The following is a 20,349-nucleotide window of genomic DNA, read 5'->3' as shown; positions in this document are numbered from 1 at the left end:
AGGGGGGATGTTAGAGAATCATTAGAGAATCATTAGAATCATTTTAGATCAGTTAGTATCGTTTATATTTATATAACATATCTGTGTATTAATTGTAGGATTATATGCCTTTATTACTTTGATTCTTCTGGCACCTATATATACCCCTTGTATATTGTATTCTTCATCAATCTGAATAATACACAAAACACTTTTCACAGATCTCTCTCTTGTTTCTAACAATTCTTAGTTCTGATTTTGTAAATATATTTCGAGTTTCAAATTTAAATTGCACACTTAGTTTAATTATGTATAGATGCAAATAAAATTATAATTAGTTTTGACTTTTTACAAAAAATGCTTAAAAGAAAAAAACTACAAATAAAATATTAAAAATAGTTTTTCCAAAGGTTATAACCATAAGACCTCACAATGCACATACAAAATCATCGCCACCATTTTCAATATCATCAATTTCAGCATCCATGTCATCAAGATCAATGTCACCCGCAACAAATTGTCCACTGAGTTTTTTTCCCACTCCTAAATTTCTAGCCTCTTGAATTATTGAAAGTATTGACTCAATGCTTTGACATGATGAATCATCATCATCATCCACACCAATATTTTGCAACTCGCATCCCCTTTGGTCCATCAATTCCTCTGGCAAGTTATTTAGGTACCACGGGTGCATTTTAACTTCAGGTATGGTTATTCTCTTCAATAAAATTAGAACAACTTGTCAGAAAAATAGGTGACATTTTAATAACTAAATTATGCTAGTGATATAAAGCTAAATGTTAATTATATCAATAATTACAATGTATTTTGATCATTATACAGTACCTTTTCTGGGTTTGCTACAAATATTTGAGATAGAAGGTGTCCACAATCCTTTGAGACACGAACATAGTTTGGAATAAAATAGTGGGCATTGAGAATTCTCTGCCAAAATATTAAAAAATGGTAATTAAAATTAGAAAATTGTTTTCATAAATTATTATACTATCTACACGTGTTCGTTGGGCATATGCAAGCAAAGGCACTAAAAAGAAAATGTGTTTTGTCTACAGTTATACAATATGGTAGAAGTTCAGGTAAAAACGTTTAAAACGTCTTTAAATAAGGACGTTTGATCTCATTCATTAACTAAATTGTTATGTATTAAATTTTTGACATCTGACATAATTAAAAGTATTATTATTATTAAAAAGTGTTGCTATATTTTTAAAATCATTACTTTAGTTTTGACACTAATTTTTTTAATTTATTTAAAATTTAAATTTTTAACAAAAATTTTATTAAAGGACTGTTTTATTTTTTATTATTTTTTATAAATTTTATAATATTATTTTTCTACTTCTATTTCATTATCATTTTGATATTTTTTCATTTTTTATGAATTTAATAATTTTTTTATGAGTTAAATTTTTATTTACAGTTTTTATAATTCTTTTAATAATTATTTTTTTTAATATTTAAAAATTTATATTTTAATATCCCAATTCTTATTTCTAATTATTCCATTTTTAGTCTAACAATTCTTATATATTTTTTAATTTCTTGAATAAAACTTATGGTGAATTTGAGATTTTGAAAAAAATTATTTTATATTAATTTAAAAAATTCAATGTCATTTAATTTAATATTAGTTAGAATCATTAATTTTTGGTTTATTAATTTGGATAATTTAATTATTTTTTTATTAAATCCTCTAATTTACTTATTGATTCAGTTGTATTCATAGTTTATGTTTTTATTATTAATCCACGTTTTTTAGTTGCGGCCAAATAAACAACTTTGGAAAAAGTTGTTTTTGTTGTCTTTATATGAGTAATGCTCATAAAATATATTATTTGTTTTATTGACAGCGAAAAAAATCATTCCTTTTCTTATACCCTCAATCATTGTTAGTGTTATTGAGAGAGATGATAAAAGAGTGCCCGTGAGAGTCAAGTTAGTTTTTTTTTTTTTACGTTATTTCTCAATCCAACAAGACAATAATTAATTTGTCGTAGATTTGAGCTTCATTTAAAGGTTTTTAGCTGCCCAATGAATTATTACACGCACAAGATGAAATTCAAACTACAAATACTTGCTTAAACGGACTAGTTAACTAACCAATAAATCAATCTATGTTGGTTGAAAGTCAACTTAGTTAATAAGTTGGTTATACCATATCAGCAAAGTTGTGAGAAGTTGTTAGAGTTTGTTGGTAGAGTCTCTACTATAAATAGATTAACTTAATTACTTTGTAAAAAAGTAACTCAAATTCATTTCATTCAATATAACAGAAGTTCTCTCATCTTTTAAAAACTTTAATTTCTTCTCTTTCTCTAGTCTCTCCATTCATATTTTATAAAATCTTATACCTCATATAATATCAAAGCTGCAAATCCATGGTGTCTAAAGACAATTCGGTTGCACCAAAAACTCCTACAAGCTTTTTTCGTCAAAATTTATTTTCGATATTTGCTTCCATTAAACTCAACAAAGTAATTTTAAAGCATTGAAGAAACAAGCACTAATGTGCATCAAGATCAATAAACTTCAGAATCACCTTAATTTAAGAAAGATTCCTCAAAAGTTCAACTTAGAATAAGGTCGGTGCAAAGAAATAGCCTCAAGCTTTCATGGATTGGGAAGTTCAACATCACTGTCTTGTAGCAAGCTCGTGTTTCAATGATGAAGCTTTGTCAATAGAGTTGTTAAGTATAAATTTACATTGCAAATCTCGAAAGTCTTAGGCAGAATGGAACAAATATTAAAAAGTGAGTTTGAATTAGAATCACTAATGCAAGAGGAATTTATAAATACGTTTGAAAGAGTGGAATTAGGGCCAATACAAGCACATGGCACTCAAAAAAATGAGAATCAAGATAGCTCAACACAAGAAAGAGACTATGGTAGAGGTTGTGCTGGCTACAATAGAAGATGATATAAATGTGGTAGAGGTTTTGGCATAATAAAAGCTTCTAAAGAGGCAGAACTTTTGAGGATTAACAATACTTTTATTTATTCAACCAAAAATTTATTTATCCTTATATGCAACCTCCAAAAGCTACACCATCACTATCAATGTCATTTCATAGCAACACACAAGTGACCTTCTCTCAACCATCAACTTCTAATCCTAAGCCTTTCTTGCATTGCCCCACTGCAATGTCAGACACAACATGGTATCCAGATACTAGAGCATCTCATCATATCTACTAGAGCATCTCATCATATCCCCTTTGATTAGAGGAATCTCATCACTGGATCATATTATGAAGGCTTAGAATAGGTATATGGAGGTAATAGCCAACGTATGGATATTGCACATGTTAGAAGTTTATTAATGCATGCATCACTATCTAGTCATCCTTTTAAACTATAAAATCTACTACATGTGTCTAGTATCTCTAAGAATTTCGGTGAGTGTAGCCAAATTTACTTTAGACAACTTCCTGTTCTCTAAATCTTGGCTTCATTTATGCAATGTGAAATGTTAGATGAACAAGAAGATACTCCTCCAAGGTTTGATTAGAGATGGATTTTGCAAATTTTGAGGGAATTCACACGCTACTAAGGAATGTTACATTTATCAATCATAACTTTGTTGTTGACAATGTTGTTATTAATATTATTATTACCAATTCTGTTGATCCTACCAATGTTAATACTGCTTCTACCAATATAGATGATTCTGTTATTGTTAATACTTCTTCCATTGTTGATAATAATGGTACTACTGAAAAAAGTTTGTAAAGTTACATATGTTAGTAAAAATACTGAAAAATATATAAAAAATTCTCGATGTTGTAATAGAGAAGAAATGTCATAAAAATAAAAATAGTATATGTTGAATTTAAATATTAGTACTAACATCTCATGTAAAAGTGTAAGCCACACAATGCATCTATGCCATATAAAATTGGAGCATTTATCTGATAGGGTAGTAAAACTTGTAATGGAACAATCTAATGTCGCTAATGATTCAATAAATAAAGGTGATTTTGCACCAACCTTGTGTAATGTTTGTTATATAAATAAATTTGCATTAATTACCTCACCTCAAATCCTACACCACCTATGCACCTTTACAACTAATTTTTTCTTGATATTTGGGGTCTTTCACAAGTGTATAGTAGATTAAGTTGTAGATTCTATATTTATTTTGTGGATGTGAGAACCAGATTCACATGCACTTATTTGTTAAAAACACTGACACAAGCAATTGAAGCTTTCTTACAATACAAGACACAAATTCAAAACAACACATGACTTAAGATCAAAGAATTGTAGACAGACAATGGAGGATAGTACATTACTTTATCTTTCAGTTATTACCTTAAAACCCAAGATATCTAACACGGACTCACATTACAAATACCAACAAGATAGCATAATTGAAAGAAAGTATAATCATATCATAGAAACAACACTAACACTATTAGATTACCCTTCCATTATGATTTTGGGATGAAGCCACACTCTTAGCTACTTATCTTATCAACAAACTATTAAAGTAAACCCTCAATAATAAGTTACCATTAGAAGCCTTAACAGGAACCAAACCTAATTATACTTTTCTCATTCCACTGGGATGCACCTATTACCCCTTCCTAAGAGCATACAAAAACTTCAAACTTGACCATAGATCACAAGAATACATTTTCAAAGATTTTCCAAAAAAAGAAAAAGATACAAGTTTATTTCGATTCACCGCCGAAGCGAAAAATTTTACCTCAAGGAATGTTTTCTTCAATGAGTTTAAATTCCCAAATCATCATCTATTTCATCAAGTAGCAAAGCTCTCTACAACAACACAATCTATTCCCCAACCAACCTTCACAAACTTACCCACACTGCAAACCTTCCCACCCATCATATCACGAATATCCCAAATTTCTCACTTTCAACCACACAACACAACATAACCCCAAATACAACCCCTCATACCAAACATTGCCACACAACAACACCGACCTCATCAAGCACCTGTTTTAACTGCTGCATCTAAATCCTCATCCCCATTTATATTTTATAACATTGTGCCATACATTACACGACACTTACAACAACGTCAATAACATAATTGCACCATTATCTTCTACATCAATTTTTGTTTCTCATAATTTGGTTTTCGTTTTCACTTCTAATACTAATCAAATCAGTCTAAATTCATATAACACAGTAGACTTGCAAGTTGTGTTGCAAGAAAAACACCAATTGTACTAATCAACTTTCATCCAATGCAAACTAGAAGAAAATTTGGCATAGCTAAACCAAAGATCTATGCAATAGTGGTGGCTAAAGAGAACATTGATCTGTCCTAGAAATTATCTCAGTTAGTTGAGCAAGCACTGCATTGTGTACACTAAAAAAGAGAAATAGAGGAGGAATGTGAGACTAGTAAGAAATCAATCCAGGAAACTCTGACAAACTTGGCAACTCTACTTGAAAGCCTCATCATAGTCAATCACCATCAAGTGTGCGAACTCTAAAGATCTCTCTGGAGTAAAGCAAGCTCTAAGAGCAGTGACGGAGCTTATGTTAGACAGTGGGGAGGCCATGGCCCCTCCAAACTCTTTATAAAAAAATTAGTAGTATTGCTCTCAAAGAAAAAATGTAGTTCACTTGGCTTAGCTTCTTAACTTTAACATGAGGTATCTCAATTCATCTTGTCTTTCTCTGTTCAAACCGCCTCTATTCAAACCAAAATCAAAAAATACAAAAACATTATAAAAAAATTAAGTATTTTATTTATTTAATTTAATGCTATTTTATATTTTACTGTTTATTTAATTTAATTTTTTATATTATACAAAAATATTAAAATATTCAATAAATATTGATGTTATTATATTTTTATAGATTAATAGAAGAATTTGTAAGTTGTAATTGAAGAAGTTTCAATCTTTTAACCTAAGTTTTGAGTTCAAGCAATTATATTTTTTTGCATCATCTTTGTGAAATTAGATAACTTTTTTATTTGTTTAGTTTAGTATTGTTTTATATTTGTTGATTTTTTAATTGACTTTTTTTTGGCTAAAAATAATATTCAATAAGTATTATAAATTTTAATATTTGTCTTTTTTATCTTTTTTACATATTTCACATTATATATATTCAACTTTTTGTACAATCATAATGATGAAAAATCAAAGAATTGATGCATTTTTTAAGAGGAAGACTAATGTTCAAGAAGGAAAAAATATAAATTTTATAATATCAACACCTGTAGATAATTCTTTTACGTCAATGAATTACGAAGAAAGTGAGATACAACCTTCAAAAGTTCAAAAAGTTGCATCTGATGAGTTTGACCTTAATTCTTTGGAACAAGACCTTGGAAAATGCCTGCAAAATTGGCAATATCACCCAAACTAAGGAGATGAGGTTAGACGAGCTTATCTTAAATGAGGATCCATATCAAAGCATCTTGACAATGATCCTCTATTTGATACAAAACATCCAAGATGATTTCAATATGCTTGGTTTAGTATTTTTTCTTCATGGTTAGAGTATTCACCTTTTGAAAAAGCTGCATATTGTTTATTTTGTTATTTGGTTAGAAAAATATTTAGTAGACATAATGGGTCAAATATTTTTATTTGTAAAGGATTTAGAAGTTAAAAAAAGGTTAATGACGGAGTGAAATGTGTTTTTCTTAAACATATTGGAGATCCTTGCTCGCCACACAATAATGCAGTTGGAGCATGTCTAGACTTACTAAATTAGGCAAGTCACATCCAAAATGTAATTGAGGATCATACTTCTGAGAAAATTCAAAGGAATCGATTGCGTCTAAAATCCTTCATTGATGCAACTCGTTGGCTTACATTTTAAACTTGTGCTTTCAGAGGCCATGATAAAATTCCAAAATAAAAAAATCGAGGTAATTTTCTTGAAATGATAAAACTTATAGCATCTTACAATGATGAAGTTACAAAAACTGTGTTAGAAAATGCTCCCCTGCTAAGTATACTTCACGTCAAATTCAAAAAGAAATCTTGCATATTCTCTCAAATAAGGTGAGAAAGCATATTTGTGAAGAAATTGGAGATTTTAAGCTTTGCATTATAGTAAATGAAGCTCATGATGAATCTAAAAGAGAACAAATGACACTTGTTTTGAGATTTGTTAATATACATGGTTTTATTCAAGAGCGCTTTCTTGATCTTGTACATGTTAAAGATACTACATTATTAACTCTGAAACATGAATTGTGTGGCATTCTTTTTCAACATGATCTTAATGTCTCTAATATTTGTGGTCAAGGATATGATGGTGCTAGCAACATGAGAGAAGAATGGAATGAGTTACAAGCATTATTCTTAAAATATTGCACTTATGCTTATTATATTCACTGTTTTGCTCATGGATTACAACATGCATTAGTTGCTACATCTAAAAAAGTTATTCATGTGCCTCAGTTTTTTTTCAAAATTGACTTTCATTGTCAACATCATTTGTTCTTCTAGTAAGCGACATGATGAGTTACATGATATCAAGACAGATAAAATTGCCCATTTATTAGAGATTGATGAAATTGAAACTGGTAAAGAGGCAAATCAAATTGGTACTTTGAAACAAGCAGGTGATACTCGATGGAGTTCTCATTTCTCTTTTATTTGCAGTTTAATAAATATGTATGGTGCAACATTAACTGTTTTACAAAAGGTTATTGTTGATGGATCAACTTATTCTCAGCGTGGTGATGCAGATAGTGCTTACAATAACCTGACCACATTTGAGTTTGTATTGATCTTGCATTTGATGAAAGATATTATGGAAATAATTGATGTTCTTTGTCAAGCTCTACAAAAGCATTCTCAAGACATAGTTAATGTTGTGCAACTAGTTCTTTCTACAAAAACACTTATCCAAAACATGAGAGATGACATATGGGAGAAAACATTGAAAAATGTCAAATCATTTTGTGAGCAATATGATATTCTAATTCCTGATTTAACTGCTTTTTATGTAGCAAAGCAGGGACGTTCGCGTCACCAAAAAGATCATATTATAATTGAGCATTATTTTAGAGTGGAGATATTTTTAGTCACAATTGATAAGCAATTACAAGAGTTGAATAGTAGATTAAATAATCAAGTAACGGATCTACTAAGTCTGAGCTCTACTCTCATGCCTAAAGATACATCTAAAAATTTTAACATTGTTAAAATTTCTACTCTTGTTGACAATTATTATCCCGAAAACTTTACTGAACAAGAGAAGATTAATTTTCCTTTTCAACTTCAACATTTTATTCTTGATGCTCGTCAATATCTAGAAATGAAGAATCTATCAACTATTCATGAATTGTGTAGATGTTTAGCAGAAATAACAAAGTTAAAAATGTATTATTTGATTGATAAATTGATTCGTCTGATATTAACTATTCCAATTTCTATAGTTACTATAAAGCGATTATTTTCAGCAATGAAAATAATGAAGATAAGATTAAGAAATAAGATGGAGGACGATTTTTTAACGAATAATTTGGTTATTTACATTGAAAAAGAAATTATTGAAAAGTTTAGTTCTAATTCAATTATTGAAGATTTTAAATCACTCAAGACTCGAAGAACACCATTATAAACTATATTATATTTTTTATTTATAGAATTATTTATTTATTATTTGATTAATAATAAACTTAAAAAATAATTATATTTATAAATTTTATTTTAATATAAATATTATTATGTAATTATTATGTTAAATTTGTACCCCTTCATAATTTTTTTTTTCAAGCTTCGCCATTGTCTAAGAGCATGGTTCACTCAACTCGATCAGCTCCACCCTTAACCACTTTGGATTCAAAAACACTACATCCAACAATTTTCCTTTCACTAGATTCATTAAGACGACAACCACATATACCTGGTCGATGTAAATGATATACTTGTGACCAAAGGAAGTGGATCCTCTTAATTTTTTTTTAACAATTGAGGGAGTAAAGTGTGATCTCTTACCATTAATTATTATAAGTGGGACTAAGAGAAAATTTGAGAGAAAATACATTGAAGGGTTATAGATCACACTTTACTTCCTCAATTTTTTTCAACAATTGAGAGGATCCATTCCCCAATGGTAAAAGTGCTCATGAGACAAATCAACTCCACGTATTTCCTTAAAAGACTTAGGAGAAATAAACTTCTTTCTTAGCATTGAAGAAGTGAAACAAAGCTCCAGTAGAATACACCTATCTCAAGCAAAATATTTCAAATCCTTGCTAGTCAAGGTTGTAATGAGTGATGCAAACCCACACCCACACCGATGACATTTGCACTTAAACTTTAAGCCCATAGAAGTAGAGAAATTTTTCAAAAACTAACCTACTCTCTATAAATCAGTTGTTAGGGGGATCACAATATGTAACAATCACTAAGTTAGAGATCTAATTTACAGTGAAAAAGATGTTGATGATGAGGTACCTAGATAGGACACTTAATCATGGTTTAGTTTTTCAAAAACCAAATGAATGTAGAATATGCAACTTCTACGGTTCAAAATTGGGAAGTCACATATGATGGAAAATCTACAAATAGATTTTGTGTCTTCTTAGGACTTAATATGGTTGTGGTCAAGCAGAAAGTAAAATGTAAGAGTTTTCCTTTGTAGCCTTACTACTATATATAAGGTTATTTGGTAGATCAAGGGCTAAATTAATTATTAAGATACATGGCAGAATTTTTGCCTCGAACAACTTATGATGAGAACCCTTAAATATTATAAAGGTGCCAAAAATTAGAGCTCCCTAATGAAATATAACTTATCATAATTTTGTCAAAATTTTAGAAATATTTTAAAAAGATTATAGTTTGAAGCACAATCTAATTATGTTAATAATATTAGTATTTTGGAAGGTTAATTACCTTAAGAGTTTCTTTGAAGTTTCGTGGATCATCCGAATCTTCAAAAGGATAACCGCCCACTAGCATCACATATAAGGTTACTCCGCAGGACCAAACATCAGCAACCTACTCATCGTTCATTATGATAGCTTGTGTGTGTGTATATTTATAATTTGAAATTCAAATTTCGTAGCAAGATTACCTTTCCATCGTATTCTCTTCTTGATAATACTTCCGGTGCAATATAAGCTGGCGTTCCCACCGTAGATTTAGGTTGTGAGTGCAAAACCGATGACTGAGAAAAAAAAAAAGAAAACATTATAGTTAGGTAAAAAAATAACATAGAATATGTGAAATACTCCGTGCAATTATCTTGATGTGAAATTGATAATTGAGAGCAGTCAAATAACAATTTAATCAAATATATCAAATTATCGAACGGTTCTCAACTAGCAACTTCACATAAATATAATTGTACTGAGTTTTTCCTTAATTGCAAAAACTCCTTCACTTTTGAATATTTTTTTTCTATATATGATATCAAAAGAGTGTTGATACTACAACAACAACTATAATCATAAGGGTAAAGTACTAAATTAGTCCTTACGTTTGGATATAATCATGTTTTGCTTTTTAAGGTTTAAAGTGTTCTATTTGAATCAAAAAAGTTTCTTTTAGCTTTAATGTAGTCCCACTGTTAGGTAAAGTTAAATAATTAACAGAATGTTCTACATAATAGCAGTACAAGAACAAGGTCAATAATCTAGAGAACAAATACAAGTTTCAAAGGCACAAAATCAACCGTGAATGCATCAATATATTTTTGTATCGTTCTCCTTAGTTTTATAGAAAATATTTTATTTAAATTATAAAAAAATAATAAATAAATGTATTAATGTATCTACGATGATTTTGTGTCTCTGGAGCTTTTACTTGTTTTCCACATTATTAACCTTCTTCTTATACTGTTGTTATATATGACATTTCATTAATTATTTAACTTTAATCTTACGGTGAGACTATATTAAAATTAAATGAAACTTTTTTGAATTTAAATAAGATACTTTAAACTTTAAAGATCAAAACAGAATTACGCCTAAATAAACGAAAAAGACAAATTTAATACTTTATTCTAATAATAATAATCCGCATGTTTTAAGTCGCACATGTAGAATATGTGTGTGTGAGAAATAAAATTGCATTTAGTTGTAATGTCTTGCCTTTGAGTAACCAAAGTCGCATATTTTAAGTCGTGGTGCTGAGCTTTCATCTAAAAGTGTGTTTTCCAGCTTAAGATCCCTATGGCATATTTCCTGCAATAAAGTACAAAATTGAAAGATAGATGAAAAAGGAATTAATCATATATATTTTGAATTCACATTGGACAATATCAAGAATTTTAGTACCATTGAATGGCAATAGCTAACTCCTGAAATCAATTGCTGGAAGAAATATCTCGCCTATGCAAGCAAAATAACAATGGATGAGTATTAATGCTTAAAAATTAAATATCTAGACTATTTCACAATACATGATGTTGAAATTAATAAAATTGAAATTTTAGTGTTAATAAAAATAAAAAGAAAGTTCAACGAGTTTATGATTTAATTTGTGTAAAATTAGTAAGTTATAATTTTAGGTTATATAAAAAAACATTGTGGTTCTATTTCATTAAAAATAAATTCAAATTAATAAAAGTGAAATTAATTAAGTTCATATTATTATTTCATGTACAAATTAAAATCTACAAATTAAACAAACTTCACACTTATGGTTCAGATTAAAATGTAAGGGACTATCTCTAAATTGATTTGTGTGTGAGATGTAAGCCAATAAGACCGATGTCACTTATAAAATTTTTGGATAAAAAGAGTGACAACAATTTTATAGAAATCAAAATAATAATTCGCTAATTTAACCAAGTCCAAAATCTTATATGTAACCCGAAAAAATTTGAAAGTTTTAACATTCAAATATGGCAATTAGAGAACCTAGCTACTGTTTTGGATATATACAAGAGGCTAATAACTTGCCGACACTTTATTTTTACTTTATTTTTACTTTATATTTGAACTAATATTAATCAATAATTTTTTTTACCCTAGACGTATTGGCCCTGATTTGTATAAAAAATATTAGAGTAAAGTATCGTTTTTGTCCCCAACGTTTGGGGTAATTTTTATTTGTGTCCCTAACGTTTAAATCGTCCTATTTGTATCCCTAACGTTTATAAAAGTGATTCAATGTTATCCTACTATCAATTATACTAACAAATCAGATTATATTTTTCAATTATTCTCACTTGAATGTATTCATTCTCAATTAGGTCTCACTTGGATGTGTTTAATTTTAATATTATACCCACTATTTGTGTTTAGATTCAATTATATCTCTAGAAAAGTGAATTATGTAAATGTTGTAGGAATTAGTTTCAACTTTTGATGAGCTATTTTTTGGAGTGGATCATCGATTCTATCCCAGACATTTGTATTCTAACTTCAAAAAGAGATTTTTAAAACTCAAACTAAAACGTTCATGATTTATAATTGACGGCAAGATAACATTGAATCACTTTTACAAACGTTAGAGATACAAATAGGACGATTTAAACATTAGGGACACAAATAGAATTTACCCCAAACGTTGGGGACAAAAACGATACTTTACTCAAAATATTATGTAGACAAAAAAAAGTCAATTATCAAATTTAATATTATATATTTGTATATAAATATATATTGTTTTATTTGTTTTTAATATATATTTAATATTTTAATATATATTTTATACATATGACTGATTTGGTTAGAAAAATTTAATCCTAAGAAAAATGATAATTATAATGTACATTTAGTCTTCATATATAATTTAATATAATATTATATTAATTCTCATAAAGTAGTCAAATAAGTTAAAAAGTAAACATTTGAAGCCTCTCATGTCAACAACCAAATGGATAAAATATATTTTTATTTTTAAAATTTGTTAAAAATTTAATTTAAAATTTTTAAAAAATTTATTTTATTTTAATTTTATTATAATTTTTTATTTATATTTTGGCAGTTAATTTTTCAAGAAGTTTAGGATTAATATAATTCAGCAATAAATTTATAAAGATAACTTTTAATACAAATAAATTAAACACAAAATTATGTCACTAGTTCATAGTTATCATGCATTATCGTTGGATTGTTCTCAAGCTTCTTGAAAATTTAACCGTCAGAAGTATATTTGATAAAAAATTTCTGAGATAAAATTAAAATAAAATAAAACTTGAGGATATTTTTAAAATTTTTAATAAATTTTTTAAGTATAAAAAAATATACTTTATCCTAAAATATTTATCAAATGAATTAGCTGAGTTTTAATTATATATAATTGATATAATAGACAGATAAATAATAAATAATAGATAAAAAGTACTAGATAATTTTATATTAAACATGTTTCTTTTTTGTACAAAAAATAGATATATAATAGAAAAACATTAATGGGATTAATATGAAAGATATTTGAATTATCTTAAGGAAAGGAATAATACGAGTTGAATACTTATTATAATTGAATTGATTATTAGTATAATCAATATAATTAAGCAAGTAATTATATAACTCTCAAGTCATCAAAATGTTAAAACAAATAATAATAATAATAATAGTTGATGAGAACATGATATACCTCAATTTTGAAAAACTAATAAAATTTTGATTTGAGTATATTAAAGGGATAATGACCATTGGATACAAAAGGTATATGTGTGCATGGTTGCAATCTTTTATTATTGCAATAACAATAACAAGGAATTAATTAAAGCAATTGCACAAATAGATAATGATAATTGATAGAATGGCCTCTTGGACAAAAGCATTATCATCATAAAGTCAAGTCACTTTATGTTGTAATATATTTATATTTTATAGTATACCTCGTCCTCACTGAATCTTCCAGCATTGCATATTCTTTCAAATAGTTCTCCCCCGGCGGCATATTCCATCACTATGGCTAGATGAGTTGGAGTACACAATACCTGTCATTAATAATTATTTATACCCATTTAATTGCAAATTGCAAATGCAATAAGGCCAGAGAAAATGATAATCATATATATCAAGTGCAAAGTGCGACGATTAAGATAACAAGTAGAGTATAAAAGGTTAAATTAATTAATCATTTAATCTTCTATCTACTTTTGCCATGTTTTTGAATAAAAAGTCTCTTGGTATATGTATATATGATATATTATGTATGTATATATGTATATATTAATTGGATTTATATGTTATATAAAAGTTTTGTAACTACGCATCCTTATCATCTGTCCTTTTGTAAAACGTTTTTTTTAAAAGTATACATTCTTATTTCATCTCCTTTATTAATTCATTTTTCGTGTTGTCATATATAAGTACGTACTACGTATTCTAAAAATATTTGTTAACATCTTTTGTAAAACAATCATTTTTATATTCATATATTAAAAATTTCAAGTTTCTCATTTCTTTTAAAAAATTTGAATTAAGCTCTGTATCTAGTATAACAAGCTTAACTTCAAAAACCTTTTAAAATTTAATTACATAATTAAAACGGTCTTGTTATATATTCAAATATTTTTATCATTTAAGTGGACCAAAATCCAATAAAAATTGTTTTTTAGACATGCACATGAAATAACACTTTTTCTTCCCGTAAAAAATAGTATCGAAATTTTTTAACCATAACACATAAATTTCTTAACTTTAATACAAAAATTTTTTAATTTTTGACATAAAAAATTTTCAAAATTCTGAACTGGATGTTGTAGGAGACTTTTTTTGCTTCTTATTCTTCTCCTTTCTTCTTTTTTCGTACAGAATTTATATGTTTTTATTATAAAATTACATGTCTTTTTTTAATTTCTTGTATTTATTGTCAAAAAGATAAACTAAAAAAGAAACAAAAATTTGCATAATTCTTTCTTTTTATTTTTTTGTTTGATTTTTTTTTATTCTTCTTAATTAGAGGATAAAATGATAAGAATATATTATGTGAGAGTTAAACAAAAAGAACTTTGAAAACAAGGAGGAGTTGTTTGGAAAAAATATAAAATAATAAAATAGCACCGAAATTTTTTAATCGCAACACAAAAAATTTTTAAATTTGGCATCGAAATTTTTTTTAACTTTGACACATAAAACAAAATGCTACAATATTTTTTTGCTTCTTCTTATTCTTCTTCTTTTTTCTTCCTTCGTATAGAATTTTTGTGTTTTATTTATAAAATTATGTATTTTTTTTTCAAAAATTTTTGTATTTATTATCAAAAAAGATAAATAAAAAATAAAATAAAAATGGCATAATTTCTTCTTTTTGTTCCATCCTTTTTTTGTTTGATTTTTTTATTTTTATTTTTATTCTTTTTAGAAGGTAAAATAATAAAAATTATGAGAATGTGAAACAAAAAAAATTCTAAAAACAAGGAGGAGGAGGAGGAAGAGTTGTTTGGAAAAAATATAACACAAAAAAATAGCACCGAAATTTGCTATTTTTTAACCATGATATAAAATTTTTTTTATTTTGACGCCGAAAATTTTTAAACGTAATACATAAAACAGAATACTGCAAGTTTTTTTAATTCTTTTTTGAAAGAAGAAGACAACGACGATAACGTTGAAGAAAAATTGTGTAAAAGAAGATACACATAAAACAGAATGTTGTAGATTTTTCTTATTATTTTTTAGAAAAAGAAGAAGACAACAACCACGACGGCAATGGTGTTGGTTGAAGAAGAAGAAAAAAAACGTAAAAAGAAAAAATACACGTACGTAAATCTGACTTGGTCGGATTAAAAAAAATTGGTTGTCTAATAGTTTTCTAATTAGAAAATGACAAAATTTTTAAAATTTAAAAGTTGGATTGGATATGAAAAAATTAATTAATAGTTAAAAGTCTTTAAATTACAAAATTTAAAATTTAAATGAGATATAAACTGATTTAATTTAAACCACAACATAGCGTGAATTATATTTGATTAAAAGATTAGTTCAAATTGACACGGTACAAATCTCAATTGTTTTAATCAAATTGAACTAAATTAAAAAAGATAACCAAACCTATAGAATCAAAATTGTAATAAATCATATTTATTTTATTATCTGAATCAATGTAAACCATGTTGCAAAATACTATTTTTATAGTTGTCAAATGCTCTAATTTCCTTGTCATGGTAAACGATATATATATATATATATATCTCCCACACCGCGTAAATGATATGAGCAATATGGTGTAAAACTGTAAATCGTAAATAATTTGAAATATATATAAGTTTAAATATGGAATTTAATTTATTTATTTAAAAAATCATGTCTAAATGCTTCATTATATTCTGGAATAACTTATTTTCTGAAAAAAGAACAAAATTAATTACATTGCGTTGTTTCAGGTATGATGGACATTTTCATAGTCAAGTAATATTCTTAAAGTGAAAATTATTAAAATTCTATAAATCCAAAGAGAAAGATCACAATAGGTAGAAATTAAATGTTTACAAAAATGAACCGTTAATGTTATATTTCATGATTTAATACAAAAATATGTTAAATTATTAAAATATTAATCACTTTTTGAAGCATTATTAAATCTACTTTACTAAATCATTAGGTTGAGTATTAAATTATATATGTTTTATTATTATTATTATTTAATTTTGTAACACCCCTATATAGCCACCAGTGATTAACTTTTTTTAATAAAACTAATCATTAGTTGAAAACCAAAATGAGAGTTCTATTAATACTACATATATAGTAAGTTAATTTATCATTTATCTAACAATATTGAGATATAAATTCAAGAGTAAACTACCATTTCTATCCATAAAAGTTGAAAACGCTGACATATCTATTCATGGAACATAAAAATTATCATTTGTACCCATAAAAGATTGACTTCGCATACAAAATTATCCAAACCCTAAATAATTACATAAAATCTCAAACTACCCCCTTCTCTTCTCTCACGCACCAATCCTCACTCACTATCTGCAGCACCTAAACCACCACTACCGTAGCATTATCTCTCTTCCTACTCTCTCTCTCTCTCTCTCTTTCTCTCTCTATCACTTATTCACTCACTCACTCACTTTTTCTCTCTCACCTCTTGTCAAATTGAAGAATAGAACATGCACATATTCAAAATAAAACCCTAATTTCTTAGAACCTTCAACAAAAATTGACAATTTACAAAAATTGACAATTTCTCAGATTTCATATCACCATTTTCGTTGCAAATAACACAGAACACTAATTTGATTTTGGCGAGACTGAGAGGAGATGACGAAGACGCATCGTTAGGAGGAGAAGAGAGCAGTGATGCCAAGAGAAGGAGAAGACGAAAATACGACATTTGGAAAAGGAAGGTACTCAACGCTGAAAAAGTTGGGGTTACAGAAAATAGAGGACTTAAAATTGCTACTTCTTGAAGCCAAAAACCTCCTGAAGAAGAAAAAGAAGAGAGGGAAGAGAAAGAGAAAAATGACAATTGAAGAAGATGGAATAGAGAAGGAAGAGAGAGAGAGTGAAAAGGTGATGGTGCTGGGCAGTTTGGGGAAAGAGAATGAGACTCACTAAGGGTAGTTTGGAGATTTTATATAATTATTTAGGGTGTGGGTAATTTTGCTTGTGAAATCAATCTTTTATGAGTACAAATGATAATTTTAATTTTTTATGGGTAAATATGTCAGCTTTTTCAACTTTTATAGGTAGAAATGGTAGTTTATTCTAAATTCAATTTTAAATCAAATTTATGATATATCTAATCAGTAACAAATGAAATACAATTCAACAACAAAAATATTTAAAAATAATAAAAAATTAGTTTAAAAAATCAGTAATATTATATTATCGGTAATGCTAAGGTGACAGTAAATTAAAAAAGCAGTTTAATTTTAATTTATTTAATATTTAATAATTAATAAGTATTAAAAAAATAAATTTAAATTGATTGAATTGAATTTTTATTGTTTTTTAAACATTATTAATATATAATATATAATATATAATTCACTTCTTTGGAAGAGAAGTCAAAGAAAGAGAAGAGTCCTTTTATTGATATTCTCTGTTGAGTGTTTCCCATATAGTATGTGCTTCTTCTAAGAAAGTAATAACTAAATATAGGTAAAGTTGATAGTTGAGAATTGTTAGATAAAATTTTAGTCAAATCAATTAAATTATTTAATAACTCTCATTTATGAACTTGAAGTCTCCACCCTAAATAATACTATAATACCACCCAAAAAAAAAAGGTATAAGTTTTTTTACCCTTTGTGACCAATAAAGAACGAAAAAAGGGATGGCTCTTATTATATATATTACCTCCTTAAATCTAATGATATTGGGATGTTTTAAGGACCTATGATTTATAATCTCTCTTTGCACATGCTCATCAATCTGCAAACAAGTTCATCATCATCAACAAATAAATTGAAGAATACGCATAAGTGTATATTATTTCTCCAATAGTGCAGTTATTCATTTATAAATTTTGAAAATGTATCTGACATTATTAGAGAAAGAATAAAAGTACCTTATGGCCTCTGTGAATGAACTTAACAGCATAGAGAGCACCGCTGCGTTTGTCCTTAACAAGCTTTGCAACGCCATAGTTGCCAGACCCAATATCTTTGATAATATCATACCGTTCTTCCATTCTAATACACTCTTCAAAGCTTTGATCTAACAACAAAGGTTTCTACTGTATTGTATTGCGCGTGATGAGTGAACCGAGCTAACTAACTTATATATATATATATATATATATATGTATATAAGTGGGAGCATATATCATCTTTTTTTTTTTTTTTTGGTAAGTAGCATATATCATCTTTTATTATGCCATCCACGTAACAATGCAAAGCGATGAGAAGGGTTGCAACTTGAAGGAGTTTGATGTGATGGGTTTTGGTTTGGAATTGAAGGAAATAACATTAAAAATTACAAATGGTGAGTCAACCTTGCCCCCATAATGAGGCATATTGAAAGAAGGGCAATATAGTCATTCTAAGACGTGGCTCCGTTTATACATGGGACAAGCCAAGAACACGTTGGTCTGACGTGGCAGCTGAATAACCGTCTACGCGTTAAGGACTTGTGTACATCGCTATTGAAGGGAATGAACGTGTCCAAATTCATATGTCTAACAATTCAACTTAATTAAGATCCTTTGCTTTGTTATATATTTTAAGATCATTTGCTTGGAAATAGAATTTTGTTCTTTGTTAAGAAAAAGGAAATATTATTATATATTAGATATTATTATGAAGATTTTATAATTGTTTTTATGTAAAGATGTATCTTTTTTATCATTAGATGATGAATTATAGGGTTTAATTTAATATATTATAAAAGTGTTATCTTTTTTTAAAATGTGGTCAAATAAATAAAATACACTTTTAACATAAGACTTTTCATAAAAAGATGTTTATCATTTGAGTAGGTGCCTTATTACATTGTGATAGAACAACTTATACAGTTTTACAGACAGAAGCATGGCCAAATTAAACGTTTATAATACAAATTGAAGAAAATACAGGATGTAAAAGAATGGTAAAATTCATGGTAGCAGGTAGAGCTTTAGGAATAGTCATTGATGAATTGATATATTCCATCATTGCAAAATCTTTTCAACAGAATCTTCTTGGTGAACTTGCATTTTACAAACAACCATAAGTATGAAATTCAAAAAAATATTTACGATAAATTTAAAAACAGTAATTAAGTTTTGAACAATTCTACGATGAAGAGAATGAAAAATATTATATAATTTACTTTAAAAATTTAATAAAAATAAAATTGAGTAAAAAATAAGCCTAAAATTGACATTTTTAGGTTTGCAAAATGCCTCAACCTAGATAGTGTAAAACAGTTTGATAGTGGTTAGTAACATTTGATAAACCTCATTAAGACTTTGAAGCAAAGTTTCAGCCTGTTTCTAGAAGAAGAGAGGGGACTACCAAGAATAGCCAATAAATTAGTAACTTATTTCATCTTGAAAACATAATTTGAGGCTTGTAGAGTTTGAATGAGACGAGATTATGCAGTCACACTAGTGCTAAGAGAAGAGAATGAGAGAAGTTTAGAGACTACATGGAAACTATGCACATTGGTTATTAGAGATGGATGATACAAGCCTTATATATATATATATATAGATCGCATAGACTCCAGGGAACTAGATACAAGAACCAAGAATCAGTTAGTTTGGGTAACAAGCTACTGTTAACAACTAACAGATTTTAACAGAATGTGTTTTAGGTGGTTATGCTATTATTCTCTACAAAGGCTAAAGGTCCTTGTGATAGACTTCAATGATATCTTGAATTGTCAGTTTATATTTAGTGGATTTTATTTGAAAATTATCTTTTATAAAATATCATGTCTAAAAGAATAATTTATTAAAAATGTTATATGTATATTAAAAATTAGTTAATAAATTTAACTTCTGTATATTTATGTATGAATATAAAAATTAAACCTAACAATTATAACTA

The 20,349-nt window shown here is 27.5% G+C and overlaps 1 protein-coding gene across 3 annotated transcripts; it reads right to left on the bottom strand.

Moving 5' to 3' along the window:
* Positions 1 to 234: 234 nt before the first annotated feature.
* Positions 235 to 18,677, bottom strand: LOC112786631 (serine/threonine-protein kinase SAPK2). 3 transcript variants are annotated; one of them, XM_025829998.3, is made up of 9 exons: positions 18,387 to 18,665; positions 18,176 to 18,250; positions 13,753 to 13,854; positions 11,234 to 11,287; positions 11,048 to 11,140; positions 10,030 to 10,122; positions 9,849 to 9,953; positions 826 to 924; positions 235 to 697 (listed from the first exon to the last, which is right to left on the bottom strand). In XM_025829998.3, exons 1-9 carry the CDS (start codon positions 18,507 to 18,509, stop codon positions 407 to 409), a joined length of 1,035 nt encoding a protein of 344 aa, XP_025685783.1. In that variant the 5' UTR covers positions 18,510 to 18,665; the 3' UTR covers positions 235 to 406. The 3 variants fall into 3 exon arrangements, with proteins under 3 accessions (XP_025685783.1, XP_072086085.1, XP_072086086.1); XM_072229984.1 differs by lacking the exon at positions 18,176 to 18,250 and having other exon boundaries at positions 268 to 697; positions 18,387 to 18,677; XM_072229985.1 differs by lacking the exons at positions 235 to 697; positions 826 to 924 and adding an exon at positions 7,637 to 7,785 and having other exon boundaries at positions 18,387 to 18,664.
* Between the last annotated feature and the right edge of the window lie 1,672 nt (positions 18,678 to 20,349).

Source organism: Arachis hypogaea, chromosome 20 (genome assembly GCF_003086295.3).
Source record: "Arachis hypogaea cultivar Tifrunner chromosome 20, arahy.Tifrunner.gnm2.J5K5, whole genome shotgun sequence".
Classification (NCBI taxonomy): Eukaryota; Viridiplantae; Streptophyta; class Magnoliopsida; order Fabales; family Fabaceae; genus Arachis; species Arachis hypogaea.
Note: the sequence above shows the minus strand (reverse complement) of the source record. Positions and strands in the feature narration are given on the sequence as shown.

Coding starts and splice junctions, on each gene's coding strand:
- LOC112786631 (XM_025829998.3), bottom strand. CDS start 18,509: ATGGAAGAACGGTATGATATTATCAAAGATATTGGGTCTGGCAACTAT. Junction 11,288..13,752: donor GAAGATTCAGTGAGGACGAG/GTATACTATAAA, acceptor TTGCTTGCATAG/GCGAGATATTTCTTCCAGCA. Junction 925..9,848: donor ACTTCAAAGAAACTCTTAAG/GTAATTAACCTT, acceptor ATATTTTGGCAG/AGAATTCTCAATGCCCACTA.